This window comes from Mesoplodon bidens (genome assembly GCF_964165515.1).
Source record: "Mesoplodon bidens genome assembly, chromosome: X".
Lineage (NCBI taxonomy): Eukaryota > Metazoa > Chordata > Mammalia > Artiodactyla > Ziphiidae > Mesoplodon > Mesoplodon bidens.
Genome location: NC_138163.1, coordinates 105,902,689 through 105,924,599, shown reverse-complemented (window position 1 = coordinate 105,924,599; position 21,911 = coordinate 105,902,689). Strand labels below are relative to the sequence as shown.

Below are 21,911 nucleotides of genomic sequence, written 5' to 3'. Positions count from 1 at the left end.
AGGCACATCCCAGAGCCCTTGCTTCTAGGGGAGGGAAAGGGTGCCCCCCTAGCACCTGTCCCTGGAGCTGCCAGCTGCTTGTGCTGCCCCCTGCAAGGTGCCCATGACCCTCAGGAAACCCCCCTTTTGCTCCAGGTGGCTGATATGGCTTTTCCCTGCAGCCACACAGTCCAGGGTCGCAATACTTTCTGGTTGAACAACCCAAGACCAAATGAGTTGGAAGAAGAGTTTAGCAAGAATAACGAGAGCCGTTGATTTCAGAGATCAGAGTGTACCCGTGGTGCCTTCTGGGTCCACCCTGGCAGCAAGTCAGTCACTCAGTGTGTGCCAGGACTTCAATGGCTCTTGCCGTGGAGTGCCAACATAGGAGAAGATCTGGCGGCTCCCCCCGTGCCCAGGAAAGCATGTTCTTGGTCATGAGCTTGTGTGGAGTACAGGGGGGCTCGGCTCTTCTGGCCCCTTCACGTTCCTTGCAGTCACTTTCTGCCAATGCTGTCTTCAGTGGGGAAGAATTTCTGCTTTTTGCTGGGAAGACTAGTTTTAAAAATAAGTAGATGGTGACTGTCAGGGAAGGAGGGGACTTACATTAGTGGCCCCTGAGTTGGAGGTGCCTGGTGACCAAGTTGTACTTTTCTGAACTTCTAATTTGCCAGAGCCCACAGCAGTCATATTTGTTTCTAAGCACAACGTGGAAGCAATGCAACAGCCTTTAATGCAGGTGCCACACCTGACTGTTGGTGTGTCTCCAGTCTGTCAAGCTCCCCCACCCATGTCGCCCATCCCAGGCCCTCTCAGCAACCTCAGGGGCCAAGGTCGGGTGCCTGTTGATGTGTCCCCCATGAGGCGCATGCTATCAAAGCACTCTCTCTGATCGTGTTTAGTCATCAAAAGGAAGTGCTAGGGCTTCCCTGGTGGCACAGTGGTTGAGAGTCTGCCTGCCGGTGCAGGGGACACGGGTTCGTGCCCCGGTCCGGGAAGATCCCACATGCCCGGAGCAGCTGGGCCTGTGAGCCATGGCCACTGAGCCTGCGCGTCCGGAGCCTGTGCTCCGCAACGGGAGAGGCCACAACAGTGAGAGGCCCGCGTACCGCAAGAAAAAAAAAAAAAAAAAGCAAGTGCTAGATGCCACGGGATTCATATAGCTAATAACAGAGTCCCACGAGGGACTCATCTATGGTTGGGCTAGAAACGGGGCTCCCTCAAGAGCCAGTGACTTGGTCTGCCAGCAGAATATTCCGGTGCTGCACAGTCCGTAGTGTTTACAGTGAGGCTGACCAGCTAGCCTGCTCACAGCCCCTCCCCTTCAGCGGGAGGGGTCCCCGGGGATGCAGTAAGGTGTTCACAAGACTTAGGGTGCGAGGTAAAATGCCATTCATACGACATAGGTGGCAAATCCTAAGCACGTTAAGGAAATGATTACTGTCTTGGAGCGTCAGGGAAGGCCTCTTGGTGGAAAGGGCAATTCAGTTGTGTTTGAAGGGCACGTAGGACCTGGCTGGACAGCGGTGGGGCAGGGGGGCCGAGCAGATAGAAGCAGCGTGCGCCATGCAGGGGCGAGCTCAGCTGTGACAGCTGTGTCACCCCGGGGCTAAAAAGTGGAGCTGTATTTGTCCCCATAACCAAGTCCTAATCGCACAGCTCTTCTGAGGAGCTATGTACTTGTTTTAGAACCGATTTCCGGTGCAATATACCGTTGCTAATAGCACCTTATTAGACACTTTCTTTTTTTAGTTTCAATGTATGTCAGGTTTTCAAAAGAATCTTTGTCTCTATGTGAAGAATATGAAGGTTGCCTCTGTAGCTTTTGTACATTTATCTTTTTTACAGTTTTTTTTTAAGATTCATTTTTTTAAGCTTTTTTTTTTTTTTTTTTTTTTTTTTTTTGCGGTACGCGGGCCTCTCACTGTTGTGGCCTCTCCCGTTGCGGAGCAAGGCTCCGGACGCACAGGCTCAGCGGCCATGGCTTCACGGGCCCAGCCGCTTCACAGCATGTGGGATCTTCCCGGACCGGGGCACGAACCCGTGTCTCCTGCATCGGCAGGCGGACTCTTAACCACTGCGCCACCTGGGAAGACCCTTTTAAGCATTTTTTAAATTATTTATTTATTTATTTATTTAGGCTGCATTGGGTCTTCGTTGTTGCATGCGGGCTTTCTCTAGTTGCGGTGAGCGGGGGCTGCTCTTCGTTGCGGTGCACAGGCTTCTCATTGCAGTGGCTTCTCTTGTTGCGGAGCACGGGCTCTAGGTGTGTGGCCTTCAGTAGTTGTGGCACGTGGGCTCAGTAGTTGTGGCTCGCGGGCTCTAGAGTGAAGGCTCAGTAGTTGTGGCGCACGGGCTTCGTTGCTCTGCGGCATGTGGAATCTTCCCGGACCACGGCTCGAACGCGTGTCCCCTGCATTGGCAGGCGGATTCTTAACCACTGCGCCACCAGGGAAGCCCTGTACATTTATCTTTAACCAGGCTCACTGATGCTCAAAGCCAGCCAGCTTTTCTGAGTCTAGCTGAGAAATGGTAGAGAGTGTACACATTTGCCTGGGGAAAATGGAGGGATTAGAATCATAGAGCAAACATTCCTTCAAGTGCCATTTCCTCCTTTTAAAGAACACAGCTCATTTTAATTGTGACATCATTTCACTGAGCAAGTATTTCTCTTGCTCTTTGTATGACAAAATTATGTGACCATGCATTTCCTTTTAGAGATCAAAGGAAATGTTGCTTGGAGTCTGGGAAAATGGTTGTCCTGGTTCCTGCATTGCTGAAGGTCCTATGTGTATGAAAATCCAGGGAGATCATTGGCCAGGAAAAGCATGAGGCTTCCAGGGTACTAGTCAGGCTCAGAATGACTTTTCAGGCAATTCTGCCTTTCCTGCTGGCTTCCCATCCGTAGGACTTCTGTCTCATGTTTGCCTCCAGAGACCCTGCGGGAATGCCCAGAAAGCTGTTTACCTTCTGTTGTCACATGTTCATTTTAGGCAATGCCTACTACTAGAAAGTTCTTCCTTGTATTGAGACAACAATCTGTTTCTCTATAACTTTCCCCATCACTGGCTTAAATATAGACCTTTGAGGACTGGCCTAGAAACACAGGCACCATGTGTAACACTGTTTCCAAAAGAAAATGCATTCTGAGTTCCACACCAGTGGTGTATCAATAATCTTCTGGAGTGTAACCCCATTCATCCACTGGAGCATGCCCAGTAGGGGACACGGGGGAGGGGGGAGGGGCAGGGACTGGGAGATATTGGGCAAAGAGGACCCCAGCTCCAAGAGCTGCCCCACTTTGCTCACACTGCCACGGGAAGCAGAGGTCATGATGGTGGGGAAATGGCCTTGGGGGAGGACAGAGATGAATTTATCTCGGGGCTGTACCATTTATTAGCTTTGTGGCTTTGAGCACGTTGCTGAACCTTTCAAAGCCTCAGTTTTCAAAGCCTGTTTTTTCATCTGCAAAACAGATGAAGAATAAATGTGACAAAGCATATAGAGAGCCCAGTACTGCTCAGCAAATGCCGTTTATCACGGGCCCGTACACACACAGTTAACTGTGTTTCCGGACTGTGCCCTTAGTTGGCGAAGGACTGATTGCATCCCCCTTCTGGGCTGTGGAGCAGGCAGATACGATGCCACCGCCGCAGCTGGTGACTCAGCCCATTGCTTTGGGTCAGAACTACTTTGAAAGTCAGATGACTCCACAGCTTCAGAGTGGGTTCTCCTCATATATATCAGCCATGACCTCACATTCCTCTTCTCAGGGCCAAACCCAGAGTTCCTTAGTTGCCTAAACTTTCCCCAGAACATGCTACAGTTTTCTGTTTGCATGTCAGGCTTTACTGATTCTTCAGATTGGTCCTCTTGTAGACTTGTGTCAGACGTTTGTGATAATTAACACTTCTGGCACATCCCAATATATACATCAGAATATTTATTCTCATTCCCAGTTCTTAAAGTATCAAACTGTTGCTTGGAGCAGAACATGTGTCCATTTCTATAGATTTTCATGCTGGAAACGGGAGAAATAATGGACAGCATTTTTAGATAAATAAATTAGAGACCATGCCTGCAGATTTTAGTTTTTAATTGTGGCAGCCAGCTTCTCAGGGTTGAGAATCCAGCTGGCATCCATGCCAGAAACCAAGGCGGTGGTTGAGGGCTAGGGCTTTGAGTACCTATTCTGCGGCTTAGTGGTGATGACCTCAGGCAAGTATCGTGGGCTGATTAGGAGGATAGAGCTAGACAAAGCATTAAAGCACTTAGCATCGTGCCTAGCACATAGTAAGTGCCCCCTGCCCCCGCCCCCTGCCGTAGTACATTTTTTAAAAGAGACAAAAATCTTGCTGGTATAAGCACTGCCCATTCTCTCAACTCCTAACCATCAATTATAGACCTCATGGAGTTAGAGGATGTTAGAGCTTCGAATTCCATTTCCATTAGTGGTGATGGATTAGACGGAACTCTTCCATCCTTTCGCATTTAGTCCCCCTTGTGGTCAAAAGCAGACACTTTATGAAGCAATGTGCTGGATAAGAAGCGAATTGGCCAAAGACTAGGTTTTTATCTCAGTGCAACTGCCTGGGCCTTGTAAGAGTCAAGTCCACCATTTGGCTTCCTTAGTGCAGCGCTGGTGCTGATGGATCTCATGGCCTCTGAAGCTCACCCTTGCTCACCTGCCTGTCATCTGGTACTCAGTCACTTAACAACTATTTACTGAGCACCTACTATGAGTGGGCATTTGTCTTGGCTCTGGGGCTACATCAGTAAAACAGGCCAAATTCTCCACCTCGCAGAGTTCACATTCATTTTTGGGAGACAGACTAAGAAAGTAAATTAAGGGACTTCCCTGGAGGTCCAACAGTTAAGATGCCGTGCTTCCACTTAGGGGGACATGGGTTTGATCCTTGGTCAGGCAACTAAGATCCCGCATGCCACGTGTTGCAGCCAAAAAAAAAAAAAAAGGAAAGTAAATTAAATAGTGTTCGAAGGTGATAAGTGCAGTGGAGGAAAATAAAGCAGGGAAGGGAGAGAATAAGGAATGCTGGAGGGGCAGGGTTCAGGTTTTAAAGAGGGTCGTCAGGGAAGGGCCCGTGGAGGAGCAGAGGCTTGAAGAAATGAGAGATCTTTGAAGTCCGGGCAGAGGGAAGAGCAAGTGCAAGTCCCTGAGGCAGAAACCAGGCCGAGAGTGGTTGGGGGGCTGCAAAGAGGCCTGTGAAGCTGGAGCCTGGTAAGCACGAGGGGAGCCAGTGGAGGGCCCATGAGAGGAACTAGCAAGGGATGCAGGTCAAGTAGGGCCTTGCAGGCCAGTGCGAGAACATTGGCTTTGGTCTGAAACAGGGAATGTGTGGAAGAGTTTTGAGCAAAGGAGTACTATTATTGGACATATGTTTGAACGGATCACCCTGACTTCTGGGTTGAGAAGAGAGCATGGGGTCAAAGGTAGAGGCAGAGAGAGATGACAGAGATGGCAGCTTAGCCTGAGTAGTAGTGGTAGAGATAGCAAAGTGTCTTCTTTGTGCCTTTCTGAAATGACTTTTGTTTTTGTTTATTTGGCCAAGAACATGTGTTACCTAAAGTTAATTCTTTTCCCCACAATACCCTGCCAATATTAGACGTCTGAAGTTTCCCTGTGTGTCTTATTTGGTGGCAGTATCACATATGTGTGCAGTGTAGATAGTTGAATGTTGAAAGTTAATGAAATCGCTAATAGAAGTTAATGAAATCGCTCCCCCCATAAATCGTCTCAGGAGAAAGTTAGGACCACTGAAAGGACAACACCATCTCACTGTTCATGTAAGAATCTTGTTATTGAATACCGCATGCATGTTTCTTCCACAGATTATTTTTTCACTCATTTAATAATAGGTCCTCTGGCATGATGTCTTATCAGCTCCAATTTCACCTGCAAAGAGGCATGAGTTCCTCCAAACACCCCACCCCCTCATCCCCCATCAACACGTAGCCAGACAGAGCACCGGCTTTCAGGGATTTCTTCACCGTCTGAGTTCCAGCTTCTGTTTCCTTTATACATGTATGTATAAGGTATATGTATATATATGTAGGTGTTTTGAAGATGATGATCCCATATAGAAATTATGCAAAGAACATTTACCCTTTTGAACATATGGGAACTCCCAGAAAGCTAAATCTGTTCAACAACATAATCCTGAGAGAGACATGTGCTGCTCTGTCAGGTTGGCATTCCAGGTCATGTTTATGGAGTCATTGTTAGGACTAGTTTATCCAGGTTCATTCCCATCCAGTAACTCCCAAGGCCACGGCCACTGTAAGGGAGCTGACTTTAAAGAAGCGATCACCACTCAGGTCCATTGTGCGTCTACTGAGCTCCCACTGTGTGCTCACCCTAGGCACAGTGACTGGCTTTCAAATTAAAAATTGGGGCTCATAGTCAGACAAGCGCTGATTCAACTTAAATGGGCGTCAGGACAGAATGTCTGAATGACATGTTGCCTGGGAAAATCAGACACAGGATGTGGTGAGGCTTTGGTGGAGACAAAGGAAGTAAAGGACCTTATTTCCTCCCACAAGACCCTTCAAATCTTGATGGACACACAATTAACAATACAGGGCAAGATAAATGCGTGGTCAGCACAAACTGTCTGTCAACATGCATCAGTAATAGAGTTGTAGCTCTTGTTTATAAGCTTACCCTGACTTGAACTTCTCTTAAAATATCTTTTCTTATTAGCGTGGAATTTGATCCATCTTTTCAGAGCGCTGATCCAGTCTTAGGTCATGTGAGGAATGGAAGTAAGGGAAGTGGTTTCTCCCCACAGCTCTTCCTTCAGTTAGTCAGTCCCTGTTAAGGAGGCTAAGGCTTGGGGCTCCGGCCACTCATCTGCCTTTGTGTGTGTGAACTGGTCCAGTGGATTTGAAATATGAGTGAGCTCAACTTGGGGGTTCCACGGAAGAGGCGTGCCATAGAGGGAATCCCCCAAACATTGAGCTTCTCTCACTTTAGCCACTATAGCCGATCCTGATTTCTAAGCACATAAATCTCCTTGTAAGTGGCTTTGCTGGCCCCAGTTCCTAATAGGTGTTTACCTTTATGCCGTCTATTTAAATATCTGTGTCATCAGTGAAACCAGAGGTGTGAACTACATCCAGACAGTCTTAACCTCTGGTTTGCTCACTTCTTCGTTTTACACGCTCCTGGAGACCAGAAGTCAGAGTAAGACGCTTTCTACCAGTGTAAATCAAAACCTGAGTCCTGTTTCAAACATTTTCAAAGAGAACTCGACAATACTTACAAATGAAAAGCAATGCCAAGAGGCTCAGGAAAAGCTGCCCTTAAAATTTCTCCCTGATATAATAGAATGTTTCTCAATGTGCTAATAAACATGGGGGGATTTTTTTTTTTAATCCTGGGGCCTTTCTTTATGGATTTGTTTAAGAGGGAGGAGACCTAAAGTCCAGAATCTTTTAGAATGATATCCAGGAAATGTGAAACTAATTCAGGGCTGCCCATTCTTTCTCATTTCCTAGTGGGATAGTCAGAGGCCCTAATAACATGTTTGGAAATTTCCTGTGACCCTTTGTTGAATAATGGAATTAAGTAGGGCTTCCCTGGTGGCGCAGTGGTTGAGAGTCCGCCTGCCGATGCAGGGGACATGGGTTCTTGTCCCGGTCTGGGAAGATCCCACATGCCGCGGAGTGGCTGGGTCCGTGAGCCATGGCCGCTGAGCCTTGCGCGTCCGGAGCCTGTGCTCCGCAACGGGAGAGGCCACAACAGTGAGAGGCCCACGTACCACAAAAAAAAAAAAAAAAAAAAAAAGGAATTAAGTATAAGGTGGAACTGCTTAGGCTGCGTTTGAAAGGGTTGAGTTTTTCAAGTAGTAAAAGGCTATATTTTGATTAAGTGGTCTTTATTATGATTTTAGCAGCTGCGCAGCCCTGATTTTCTGTGATAGACCTATTTCAGATGTCTCTACAGTGTTTAGACCCAGTTTTTAATTCAGAAAGTACTGTCACCATATTGATCCATTTCCATCACTTCCTGGGCCTCTAGGACATTAGAGATGATTTGGTCTCCAGCCAGCCACCTGCACGAGCCACTCCCCAGCTCGACTCCCCCAGGCTGAGCACAAAGCCCAGCACTGGCCCCTGGTAAAAAGCTATTGACCAGGGCTTCCCTGGTGGCGCAGTGGTTGACAGTCCGCCTGCCGATGCAGGGGACATGGGTTCGTGCCCCGGTCTGGGAGGATCCCACATGCCGCGGAGCAGCTGGGCCTGTGAGCCATGGCCACTGAGCCTGTGCGTCCGGAGCCTGTGCTCCACAACGGGAGAGGCCACAACAGTGAGAGGCCCGCGTACTGCAAAAAAAAAAAAAAAAAAAAAAGCTATTGACCAGTGTGGTCTGCACCCTAGCTAACAGTTGGGCTTGATCTTGGCCCCTCTGAGGACCTCTGGGCAACTCAAAGAAACATGTAAAACTTTAGCTGGGAAGGACTCCTGTAGACATCACTGGGGTCAGTCCAGTCATTTCACAGATGAAGAACTAAGGCAACGTGACTGGTTCAAGATGGTGGAGGCATATTTAAGACATCTGGGAGAAGGAAGCATTGTTTGCTGGACTGACAACATTCCTGCAGCCATTTCCTATGAAATGATCAGCTGCTTCACTACACAAGTGAAGGAAGAGCCTTTGATGAGTCCACAGCCAGAGCTGGAATTCTTGACTTTTCATGTTGCTGTTCAAATCCCTTTTCATATTTCACAAGCATCTCTGATCTGTAAGACAATCTGCACTTCAGACCCTGGCTATATGGTCACTGATAAAATCCAAATAGCACCTAGCATTTGTGACACATCACTCCGGGCTCATGACCTAGCTCCTGGAACTTGAATTCTATGAATAGGCTATATAGGATGAAATGATATTTAAACACAAAATCTCAGCAGGCTTTACTGGGTACATAAATAGAGAGTGCCATGTCTGCTCATGGGCGCACCTGAGGTCAGGGAACTGTGCTGGTGTTTTGTTTCCCTTTGTTTTCTCTTTAGAGGAGAAAAAAGTATCTTTCTTCCATGTCTTCCACTTCTTCTATTAGCTGCTACCTTCACAGATGTGTCCACTCTGTTCTGTGTCTCCTCACTGTTCCCGTCTTCCAGCATTGTCCTCCCACATTGTAGTGACCACCTGCCTCAAGCTTTAGCCCTCATCCTTCCCACTGTTCTCTGCTTCCGCTTCCTGAGACACGGTCCTCCCTTGCTGTCACTTCTGGCCTCAGCCTTCGCCTGCAGCTCAGACTTGCTCCCGAACTCCAGTCCCACATCCACAACTGCCTTCTGAACCTGTTACCTCTGTGGCTTTTTCTTGCCTCAAACACAACAGAAAACAGAACCTGGACCAGATGGTCTTTGAGTTTCCTGTTGGTTCTCAAACTCAGTTTTAAGAAGTCAGCATTGAAGAGCATCTCAATACTCTCTCTTCCTCTTCTCAACTTCCCTAAATCTTTTTGATGATACCACTAACCTCCCCGCCATGGAATGTGTATCCTCTTCTGCACATATACACATGCACCCACGCACATATAGACATAAAAATGACAGAGCAAAAGGGTTGAATTGGCTAACATACTTGCCTAGAAAGAAACAGCGCAAAGCATATGTCTTACTGCTCTTAAGATGACAGTGTCATCTTCATATAAAAAGTAAAGCTTGTTGATATGCCAGTGAACTTATGTATTTTTAGATGTCTGGGTACAAGTACAATGCATGACCCCCTTTCTCTTTCCCAGCAACCACTTGTCACCTTGGAAAGCTGGCAGAACAGTGGTCTCGAGTCCAGAAATGAGCTGACTTTCCTATTCCCACTGCTGACAGTTTGTCAGTCACAGGGAGGACCTAATAAACTTCCCGGTGCTTATTTGCCCAATGGCACATCTATAAATATATCTCAGAGGGAATAAGCATGTCAAGTTTGAAATTGAGATTTGTTCTATCAGAATGTCATTGCTGGAGGAAGCACTGGAAATCAGGTTTTTCCACCTCCTGATCTTACTGAAGGGGGAACTGAAGCCCAGAAAGTTTAGGTGATCTGCCCAAAGTCACACAGCTTATTAATGACAAAACTACAACTGAAACGCTGGTATTCTAGCCCCCAGCCCAGAGCTCTTCCATTCACCTGCCTTTTAAATATGCTGAATCCCTTTCTGCCACTCATCTGGAGTGAGTTCTCAAGGCAACTGAAAAACCCCAATAAATCCTGGTTCTTAGTCTATTTTAAAACATTAAGCGTTTACACAAACAATTCATAATAAAATCTTAAGTTGTAAATATGACAGATTCACACTGTTACTTCTTCAAGTTTAAAGAGAAGACCATGAGATTATGGAAGCTGCTGATTTCTCTGCCTTCTGGTTGCTTTATCCATCTCTCTAAAATCAGGTCAGAACACTGCAAAGACTGGCCGTCCCCTGCCGGCACCTCAGCACACACGCTCATGTAAGAACGAGCTGAAAGCATAGTCTGTCGGCTGCTTTTCCTCTTAAAATCTAACTTCCAAGGGCCTGTATTTTAATTATTGATGATGTGTATAGAGTTTCTGTGTCAGGCATTTTGTTTCCTGAGTTACAGAATCATCTGGAATGGGGGAATAACATTTCTCAATATCTCAGTGTAGTTGCTGAGAGTGAATTAACCTGTAAACCTCTAGGATAATTGAATTGTAGCTTTCACCTAAAATGGCTGTCTAGCTGAGATTCCTGCCTACAGTTTTTTCTGCATGTTCCTTTCAGCTGGTTTTAGATCCTGTGTTTTCTATCCCATGTAACTTCTTAGGGAAGAGTACATCTTCTAGATAGCTTGTGCTTCTATAATTCAATTTTCTGTTATCTTTTTTCCCCTTAGTTTCATAATACATGGCTCATGAGCCCTACTTTCTACATGAACGTCTGCACATTATCCTAATGATGCCACAGATTCCTATTTAGTATATTATGTAGTTAAAGAAAAAACATATATGTGGGCTTTACTCTGTCAGACCCAGACCTGGCACAGCCTTTCATGGGCACAAGAGGAGCAGCTACAGTTTAATCAGAAGGTCTGTGGTCTGAGTGCAGAAGGTCTGTGGTCTGAGTGCACTCCCACATTTTCTTGTGGGCTCAAGAAAATGGCTCTGGGGAATGGATAAAGAAGATGCGGTACATATATACAATGGAATATTACTGAGCTATAAAAAGGAATGAAATAATGCCACTTGCAGCAACATGGATGGACCTAGAGATTGTCATACTGAGTTAAGTCAGAGAAAGACAAATATCATATGATATCACTTATATGTGGAATCTTAAAAAAAGCTGCAGAGTCAGTGGTTTATCCTACAATCAGATAAGCTGCTGTTTATTAACAAATTTTCAAGTCTTTAGACTAAGAGATTGGTTCAAGATGGAGTAGAAGGACGTGCTCTCACTCCCTCATGCAAGAGCACCGGAATCACAACTAGCTGCTGAACAGTCATCGAAAAGAAGACACTGGAACTCACCAAAAAAGATATCCCACATCCAAAGACAAAGGAGAAGCCACAATGAGATGGTAGGAGGGGTACAATCACAGTAAAATCAAATCCCATAACTGGTCGGTGGGTGACTCACAGACTGGCAAACACTTATACCACAGAAGTCCACACACTGGAATGAAGGTTCTGAGCCCCACGTCAGGCTTCCCAACCTGGGGGTCTGGCAATGGGAGGAGGAATTCCCAGAGAATCAGACTTAGAAGGCTAGCGGGATTTGATGCAGGACTTCGACAGGACTTGGGGAAGCAGAGACTGCACTCTTGGAGGGCACACACAAATTAGTGTGCACATCAGGATCCGGGGGAGGGAGCAGTGACCCTATAGGAGACTGAACCAGACCAACCTGCTAGTGCTAGAGGGTCTCCTGCAGAGGCTGGGGGGTGGCTGTGGCTCACTATGGGGACAAGGACACTGGCAACAGAAGTTCTGGGAAGTACTCCTTGGCGTGAGCCCTCCCAGAGTCCGCCATTAGCCCCACCAAAGGGCCTGTAGGCTCCAGTGCTGGGTCTCCTCAGGCCAAACAACCAACAGGGAGGGAACTCAGTGCTACCCATCAGCAGACAAGCAGATTAAAGTTTTACTGAGCTCTGCCCACCGGAGCAACAGTCAGCTCTACCCACCACCAGTCCCTCCCATCAAGCCTCTTAGATAGCCTCATCTAACCAGAGGGCAGACAGCAGAAGCAAGAAGAACTACAATCCTGCAGCCTGTGGAACGAAAACCACTTTCACAGAAAGACAGACAAAATGAAAAGGCAGAGGACTATGTACCAGATGAAGGGGCAAGATAAAACCCCAGAAAAACAACTAAATGAAGTGGAGACAGGCAACCTTCCAGAAAAAGAATTCATAATAATGATAGTGAAGATGATCCACGACCTCGGAAAAAGAATATGAGACAAAGATCGAGAAGATGCAAGAAATGTTTAACAAAGACCTAGAGAATTAAAGAACAAACAAACAAAAATGAACAATACAATAACTGAAATGAAAACTACACTAGAAGGAATCAATGGCAGAATAACTAAGGCAGAAGAACGGATAAGTGACCTGGAAGACAGAATGGTGGAATTCACTGCCGTGGAACAGAATAAAGAAAAAAGAAAGAAAAGAAATGAAGACAGCCTAAGAGACCTCTGGGACAACATTAAACGCACCAGCATTCATATTATAGGGGTCCCAGAAGGAGAAGAGAGAGGGAAAGGACCTGAGAAAATATTTGAAGAGATTATATTCGAAAACTTCCCTAACATGGGAAAGGAAATAGCCACCCAAGTCCAGGAAGTGCAGACAGTCCCAGGCAGGATAAACCCAAGGAGAAACATGCTGAGCCACATAGTAATCAAATTGACAGAAATTAAAGACAAATTATTAAAAGCAACAAGGGAAGAATGACAAATAACATGCAAAGGAACTCCCATAAGGTTAACAGCTGATCTTTCAGCAGAAACTCCACAAGCCAGAAGGGAGGCACGATATATTTAAAGTGATGAAAGGGAAGAACCTACAACCAAGATTACTCTACCCGGCAAAGACCTCATTTAGATTCAACAGAGAAATCAAAAGCTTTACAGGCAAGCAAAAGCTAAGAGAATTCAGTACCACCAAACCAGCTCTACAACAAATGCTAAAGGAACTTCTCTAAGTGGGAGACACAACAGAAGAAAAGGACCTACCAAAAAAACCCCAAAACAATTAAGAAAATGGTAATAGGAACATGCGTATCAGTAATTACCTTAAATGTGAATGGATTAAATGCTCCAACCAAAACACAGGCTCTCTGAATGGATACAAAAGCAAGACCCATATATGTGCTGTCTACAAGAGACCCACTTCAGACCTAGGGACACATGCAGACTGAAAGTGAGGGGATGGAAAAAGATATTCCATGCAAATGGAAATCAAAAGAAAGCTGGAATAGCAATACTCATATCAGAAAAAATAGACTTTGAAATAAAGAATGTTACAAGAGACAAGGAAGGACACTACATAATGATCAAGGGATCAATCCAAGAAGAAGATATAACAATTTTAAATATATATGCACCCAACATAGGAGCACCTCAATACATAAGGCAAATGCTAACAGCTATAAAAGAGGAAATCGACAGTAACACAGTGATAAGTGGTGGACTTTAACAGTTGACAGATATGACTTGATATTTTTTTTAAAAAAAGGAACAAATGTATACTGTGGTGGGCAGTTGAGGCACAAAAATAGTAGCAAACACAGGCTACGTTTTTGCCCTCATAATGCTTACAAGTAAATGGAGGAGAGAGGAGGGCTTCCCTGGTGGCACAGTGGTTGAGAGTCCACCTGCCGATGCAGGGGACACGCATTCGTGCCCCGGTCCGGGAAGATCCCACATGTCGCGGAGCGGCTGAACCCGTGAGCCATGGCCGCTGAGCCTGCGCGTCCGGAGCCTGTGCTATGCAACGGGAGAGGCCACAACAGTGAGAGGCCTGCGTACCGCAAAAAAAAAAAAAAAAAAAAAAAAAAAGAGTGGCTCTATTGATATATATAAGTGATTCACTTTGCTGTACACCTGAAACTGACACAACATTGTAACTCAACTATACCTCAATAAAAATTTTATAAATAAATAAACAAACAAAGGAACAAGAAAACGCCTCTGGGCCTGTGAGAAGGACGGAAGTGCTATATCCCTGGCTCCTCTCTGGGGATCAGGAAGCTGTAAGGACAGTAGGGAGACTTCCCAGCATTTGTGATGCTGACCTGGCAGGAGCAAGGGGACTCATTTCTCTTTGCTACCTGCTCCTCCTGTATCTACTTCAGGATGAACATAAACCTCACTAAGTCTCTTCCAGAGCATTTCAGACACACCTTGGTACAGTGGCAACCCCACCTATAGTTTTCTTTCAGTGTACTTTTCAAGTAATGTGAACAATCACACCAAACCTTTTCGAGCTCTGATTCTATTTTTTTCAGCCTCCTCACCAAGCCTAAATTAGTAGTAGCCAGAGGTACTCTGTTCTCCATATATTTCGAGCTGTGTTGCAAGCATGCAGAAAATGTCAAGCCACCATGAGATGCTGGGAGTTAAAAGAGACCAGGAGACTTAGCCTGGCTGCTGCTGGTGGGCGCCAGGCCTGCCCTCCTGGCTTGTGGTTGAGGCGGGAGCAGGGCCTTCACCAGGCCACTTGCGTGGTTTATCTACAGGCTCTGATCTGTCCCCTCCTTGGCCACACTATTGGCTGCTTGCTAATTGGTTCTTCTGAGAAGGAAGCAAAAGTTCCATGAGAAAGCCAAAATCGGTGACACACTGCTTGATTTCGGAATTTGCGGTCTCTGAAGATCTGAGACGCAAAATTGCTTTGCAGAGCTCTGAACCCACTCATTCATTGCACCCCAGAGCAGAAGAGAGAGGTCAAGAGAACCTGTCCTTTACTTTGCACTCTGTGGGTGCTCATCAAGGCATATGTAGGGGTGAGTGTTGCTATGTGTGTTAACAGGAACCAAGAAAAAAAATCCTGCAGACCACAATGACTTTTGTCTTTGGCTTGTCTTTGTATGTTTCTTATCCTGGGTAAGAAGCATTATCATAGTGGGAAAAATGTGAATAAGTACTTGTTTATTGTGTTTTGTGGCTGTTTAGACCTCTACTTGTAGTTTTTTTCCTCCAACTGCCTGGCAATTTCTTCCAAGACTCACCCCAAGTCCACCACCAGTACCACCACGAAATATGGCTTTCCTCACTTCAGGGTGCACTGTGGCCCAACCTTTTCCTCCACTGTCTGTTTATTTTCTTTCTTTCTCCTTAGCACTGTTATTTCCCCCAGATTATGATGCCTGCTCAGATGGGCATTCTCCCATTTACTCAGAGACGTCCAGAGGGTATAGCAGGCAGATGGCTAACATGAAACTTCTCCCCCTTTAACTCTACAATCAGATGCTGGTTCATTCATGCAGCAGACATGTACTGGGCATTGACTGTACACAAAGCCCAGAGCTCCTGCTTTTGAGGGGCTCACAGTCCTGGATGTGCATGGGAGGGGGATGGGGTGCAGCATTGATGATGGCTTATTTCCAAGTAAGTTCTGTTTAAGGAGGCTGGGAGGAGGGCGTCCAGGGTACCCTAAGAGTTTAGGATGTAGACAGGTAGTGATAGGAAGGGTAAGGGTTCTAGGTCAGAGGATCATCACGAGCAAAGGTTGAGAAGCAGTCAAGTACAGGAAGCACACAGGGGACGACTCCATTTTCCTGGAAGTACATAGAGTTGACAAAGACTAGTGAGGAAGAAGAGGCTAAAGAAGTGGGTCTGGGCTGTGCAGAAGGCCTTGCCTCTGTGGAGTTCAGGCTTCCGAACACAGAGCTGGCCCATCGGGAATGTTTGAGTAGAAGAAGAGCAACATTGGAGAAGGACTTACCTCTCTGGCTGGTTCTTAGATTCCTGGCACACAGGTGCTGGAAGGGGCTGGTCTATCCCAGTCTCTACCTCATTCAGAGGAGGAGTTCCTTAGAGGATGCTGAGTTGGTCAAGGTCAAAACATTGGGTGGCTTTTCCCCCAAGCAATATGGTGCCCACAATGTTGTGTTTGTTTGCACCCACTGGCAATCTTTAAGAGGCACCCTTGGAGGTCTTCAAAAATAGTCTTTTTGCAAAAAAAAAAAAAAAGAATATTTGTGTAATTTACATTATATGAATGTTCTAACCAGTTGATATCATAGGCTTTGTACTTTCCATGAGGAGAGGTTTTATACACAAAGCAATGACTGCATTTGCAGAAATTATTTTTTGAAAGAAAAGGAATAAAAATGTTAATATTGTTTGCCTGAAAAGCAGGATTTGTGTTAACTTTGACATACTGCATATAATCTTTGTTAGGGTAGTAAGTGAACTTCATGAAATCACTGGTGACAGAAATATAATATCGGACTCTTATACTTGGTGAGTAATAGACACTTTCATTAAAGCCATTGTGTTCCAATAATGACTGACAATAGTAGAGTATAGGATGCAGCTACTCAGTGTATGTCTGAAAGGTTACTGAATCTTTGGGGGCAATCATATGAAATTGCAAGTGTCTGGATGAGACATATTCGGCCTAAACAATGAGTAGTTTAACTAAATGTTTTGGTTTTGTTCAGTACACTTACATTGTAATATTTACAGCTTTAGGCAGTTAATGCCAGAGAGGGAAGTAGGGGAGAAAGATTCTCTTTGGTTTCACGTTAAGTTACCTCTCAGTATTTACCTGATGGAGAAGTTTTGTAAGTATTTGGCATGTGACAGACCCTGTTTTATAAAATAGAGGTCTAAGACCCAGAGGAATGAAATGTATTTGTCAATGAATATTAAGCATTTACTCTGTGCCCGGCACTGTGCTCAGCATTGAGTAATAAAAGATAGCTTGGGCTTCCCTGGTGGTGCAGTGCTTGAGAGTCCGCCTGCCGATGCAGGGGACACGGGTTCGTGCCCCGGTCCGGGAAGATCCCACAAAAAAGGTAGCTCAAGCACTGTCCTTTCTACCTAATGTTCACTGCATTCTTACCCCTATTGAGTAGAGAGTTGAATCTTAAATTTTGATTTTAGTGGAGGAAAAGCATTTTGTTTCCATTTGGAGGAGTATGGCAGAGGTGTTCAAGGAAGGTACTTTCTTTAGCAACCACCAGGTGTCAGTACAGGACTTGGAACTCTTGGCAACAAATGCATTCTTGGTTTTCCTAACTCACTAAGGCCATGCCCATTTTGACTTTTCAAAGGCTGTGGACCTCCACTGGGCCACTTTCTCCCAAATATTAATGTCAAACACTTTCTCCTCAAGACTGCATCACATTCCTTCACCTTTGCCTTATAAAAGTAGCACAAGTTCCTTGACCTTTTTCTACTTTAAAGTTTTTAATTCTGTCTTTCATGGTGATGGTTCTACAAAGTAGGGAGGCTATCAGGATGGGGGTAGGGGAGTTTCATGAAGATCTTGTTGCTTCCACTGATCCCATCCCCCAAACCGGTAGAGCCCACTCTCGGCTGATATGGGGAAAGGTGGAGGGTCTGTTCTGTTTCCTGCACAGAGAAACAATCTGATGGTGGAGCTTGATGGCTCCAAACTGCAGAAGGAAGTATACAGAGAGAAGCTCCTAGGCATCTCCACTGGCCCAGCCATTTGCTTCCTCGTGTAGTGGTATGTGTTCATGTACGGACACTAAGGAACAGTGTGTTTGTTGACTGACAGGGGAAACCTTGGAGAGGCGGGTATTGATTTGTGTCATACAGGTTTTCACCAGTTTCTCATCCTGCCTCCTCACTTTTTGTTTGTTTACATATATATAAATAAATAAATCATTTTCTTACATTCTCTTTCATTATTAGTTATTACAAGATAATTGAATATAGTTCCTGTGTTATACAGTAGGTCCTTGTTGTTTATTTTATATATAGTGGTATGTATCTGTTAATCCCAAACTCCTAATTTATCCCCCATTTTCCCCTTTGGTATCATAAGTTTGCTTTCTATATGTGTCAGTCTGTTTCTGTTTTGTAAATAAGTTCATTTGTATCATCTTTAGACTCCACATATAAGTAATATCATATGATATTTGTCTTTCTCTCTCTGACTTACTTCACTCAGTATGATCATCTCTAGGTCCATCCATGTGGCTGCAATGGTATTATTTCATTCTTTTTTATGGCTGAGTAATATTCCATTGTGTACATATAACCATATCTTTATCCTTTCTTCTGTCAGTCTTTTTTATTTGCCTCCTCACTCGAATGGGCAGGCTGTACAGGGAGCTGAGGCATTTGGTGTGGGGCATCGGGGGATAGGGTGGGAGAAACTGGGGAAGGGCTTCCTTGGACATCCAAGCTTTTTTCGAGCCTCATAAGATGTCTGAAGTGGTGGCAGCTGGAGGGATGTCAGTTCGAATGAGCTGCTCAGCTGTTGGTAAACTGAGGGAGAGACGGGCTGGGGAGCTAGAGATACAAAGTCAGCCACTGGCTTCAGCAGCTAAGGCTCCTGGGGTGTGTGGCCTGCAGGGGATGGAGAGTCAGGCATGGCGCGCAGCCCCAAGTCTATGCCCTGAAGTAAGGGCCCGAGGGATGCAAGGCTCTATGGTGCAGACACACTGTGGGGATTTCCTTCGGGCCAATCAGCACGACTTGACAAATTGTAGTACAGCTAATTCCAGGCACTATTCAGATGCTTCTGTTGTTTTATAGTGAATAAAATATTGTAAATAAGGCAGCACATCAATAAGGATTCAAAAATAGTTTCAGTAATTTTGCTTTTGTAGAGATTTTCGTCATGACAGTCAAAGAAGATCACCTTGTTCTTGAAAACATCACGTAGGATGTCCTTAAAATATTCCATATACACACATGCCATTGAAGAGGGCGTCTGACATTCTTACTGGAGTCATGCCCAGCTCTGCGTTGAGCAGCAGCTCCCAGACCAGATCCGGGAAGGCTCTCAGACTTGTATTAGGATTGATTGATTGATCGATTGATTGAATTTATTTATTTATTTATTTATTTATGGCTGCGTTGGGTCTTTGTTGCTGCACGCAGGCTTTCTCTAGTTGCTGCGAGCGGGGGCTACTCTTCGTTGCGGTGTGCGGGCTTCTCGTGTCGGTGGCTTCTCTTGTTGTGGTGCACGGGCTCTAGGCACGTGGGCTTCAGTAGTTGTGGCATGCAGGCTCAGTAGTTGTGGCGCACGGGCTTAGCTGCTTCGCGGCATGTGGGATCTTCCCAGACCAGGGCTCGAACACGTGTCCCCTGCATTGGTAGGAGGATTCTTAACCACTGCGCCACCAGGCAAGTCCCTAGGATGTACTTTTTAAGCAGCCTTTTTTTTTTAAGTTATTTAGTGTTGGCTTGACTTACAGTTGATATGGTACCTGCATATGGGATTGTGTAAGGGACAGATCTAGTTGTCCAAAATCAAAGTGTCTTTACTGTGTGGTGGCTTTAGTTCGTGGGCTCTGGCCTCTCCCACTGCTTCAGGGAATCCTACAGCAAGTGCCTGCTTGCTCCCGGAAACTGGAGTCTTCAGATTCCAGCCACATTGCTCTGTGTTGTTGATTCTCACCTCTCTCAGCAGCAGTCTCACACTTCTCACTCCTGCTTCTTTTCAGATCACTGGGGTGATCCTGCTGGCCGTTGGAGTCTGGGGCAAACTCACTCTGGGCACCTACATTTCCCTTATTGCCGAGAATTCCACAAATGCTCCCTATGTGCTCATCGGAACTGGCACCACTATTGTCGTGTTTGGCCTGTTTGGATGCTTTGCCACATGCCGTGGTAGCCCATGGATGCTGAAACTGGTGAGTAGGTCACAATATAATACTGCTTTCTGATTCTGTTTTGTAAAAATATAAATCACGTGAAAGCAAAGTGGCCCTTCGTGAAGCCACAGACGAGTCCTTAATAGTCATTGACTCTAATTTTAGTCCAGGCTTTTACCTAACCCACCCTTTAATCCCCTAGAGGGAGAAACAACCCCAGATACAGCCTGACACACAAAAAAATCCCATCCTGGTCCCTCAAGGTAGATGATGACAAAGCAGTGGCCAGCAGTTCTAATAAGCCATTTATAGCCTCGTGGCAAGATGCCCTGTTCCAGTTTTGAATTCTGTCTTAGAAATCTCTTCAAGCATGTGATGTGCAGCCTTGGTGGGTGGAGCAGCACCCCGAACATAAGCAGCCTTTCATTTCCAAGTTCCCAGTGGAGAAATACTTTTCTGCCTCCTTGAGCTGGGCTGTGCTGGGATGCGTGGCACGTTCTCCTCTACGCCTGTGCAGCCTGGCTCTGTGCAGTGGGAGTTGAGCTAAGCCAGAGCTTCCCCACTCAACAGACACAGCAGTGATGTTTCCCAAAGGGTAAGGATAGGCTGTTGAATGGCTGCTGCTGCAAGTCTTAACTTTCTGGTAGACCAGTTGCCTAATTCTCTAGTCTCTTGCCCATGCTTTTCATTAATAAGAGTTTATGTGGAAGGCTTTCACAGATAAAAGGCAGCAAGAGCCTCTCCTCAAGAGAAAATTTTGTTTAAGAGGATTTCTTTCAGACATCTTGTTCTCTGAAGGGGGAGAGTAGAGATTCCCTCGGTGCTGGGTGGCCCGTCCTTTCTTGTTTAGCCCTAGATTGCAGTAACCCATAATACCATCTAGTGACAGATACGGGTGTGAGGGTGATTCACTCCAAAGGAAGCATCTTCCAAATGGGCACTGGTCAGTCTCTTTGTTGGCAACCTGATGGAGGTCGTGCTTGATTTGGCCATTTTCTGTCCTGAAGACCATGCGGGAAGCCGATACCCTGGCCACAGCTAATCCTTCCAGGTTGGTGGAAAAGCCACAGTGAGACCATATGGAGGCACTTCTGCTCCTGTCACCTCCACTAGCACTGTGAGTCTACCTTCTAGTACCTCTTATAGGCGCTAGTGTTTCCTTTGGTCCAGTGTTGTAGTTTTCCACTTTGATCTGTGCCTGAGTCACCTGGGCTTTTTACAAACACCTCTGCCAGAGGCCAACCCCCAGCCAATGGAACCAGAAGCTGTGACGGTCAGGATCTGGCTTCACATTTTCTGAAAGCTCTCCAGGGGTGCTATTGCACAGCCAGTGCTGAGACCCTCTTCTTCAGTACAGTGAGTAGCAAGGGAAGAATTAACTCCAGAGGCATGGAAAACAAAGACTGCTAAAAATCCATCTGTCCAAACAAGAAGGGAGGAGACCTGGAGACCTGACTGACCCTGATGCTAAGTGGCTTAAGTCTTGAGGGGCAAGGATGTAACCTCTTTGGGCCTTTGTCCCCATTTATGAAAGAACAGTATTGGACTAACCCACCAAGGTTTCTTCCAGCCCAAAGACTATGAGTGAAGCAGGCAGAAGTGGGCATGCAACAATGGAACAGTCATCTCTGGCTTCTTCTGAAGGTTTCATACCATGCTGCCATTTTCTCCTGGCACTTGTGAGCTTACTAGCAAGTGACCCTTTTGGCGAGTAGAGAAGTTTGGGGGGCTTGGTGTTGGTTTTGGTCTTCTAAAAGCTACCATTTAGTTCCTTTTACCTGCTCGATGTTGTCCTGTGTGCATACTCCATTTTATTTATTCCTCACCACCGCCATAAAATTCAGGTTGTGTTTTCATGTTATGTGATAAAGACTTGGAGGTGAAATACCTTGTCCAGGTTCACACAACTAATGTGCAGAGAGCTGGGACGGGAAACAAGATAGGTTTCTTTCTAAAGCCAGGACTATTTCTACTACAGTATTTTCATTTGGAGAAAACTCAAACCCTGCCACCTGGATTTAATACAGGCTCTCCCCAGCAGGCCTTCTGAAGGAGCAGCAGCTCTCCTCTGGAAGCTTCCAGAAGCAGAGAACCTCCTAGGGACGTGAAACTGCTGCTCTAGCTGAACAGAGCAGAA

At 45.8% G+C, this 21,911-nt stretch overlaps 1 protein-coding gene across 1 annotated transcript in view; it reads left to right on the top strand.

The window, feature by feature from the left end:
• Window positions 1-21,911, top strand: part of TSPAN7 (tetraspanin 7) — a 152,016-nt gene that overhangs the window by 106,594 nt on the left and 23,511 nt on the right. The window contains exon 2 of the mRNA XM_081222003.1: window positions 19,625-19,813. Coding sequence (XP_081078129.1) covers window positions 19,625-19,813 — 189 coding nt within the window. The remainder of the gene's footprint in view (window positions 1-19,624; window positions 19,814-21,911) is intronic.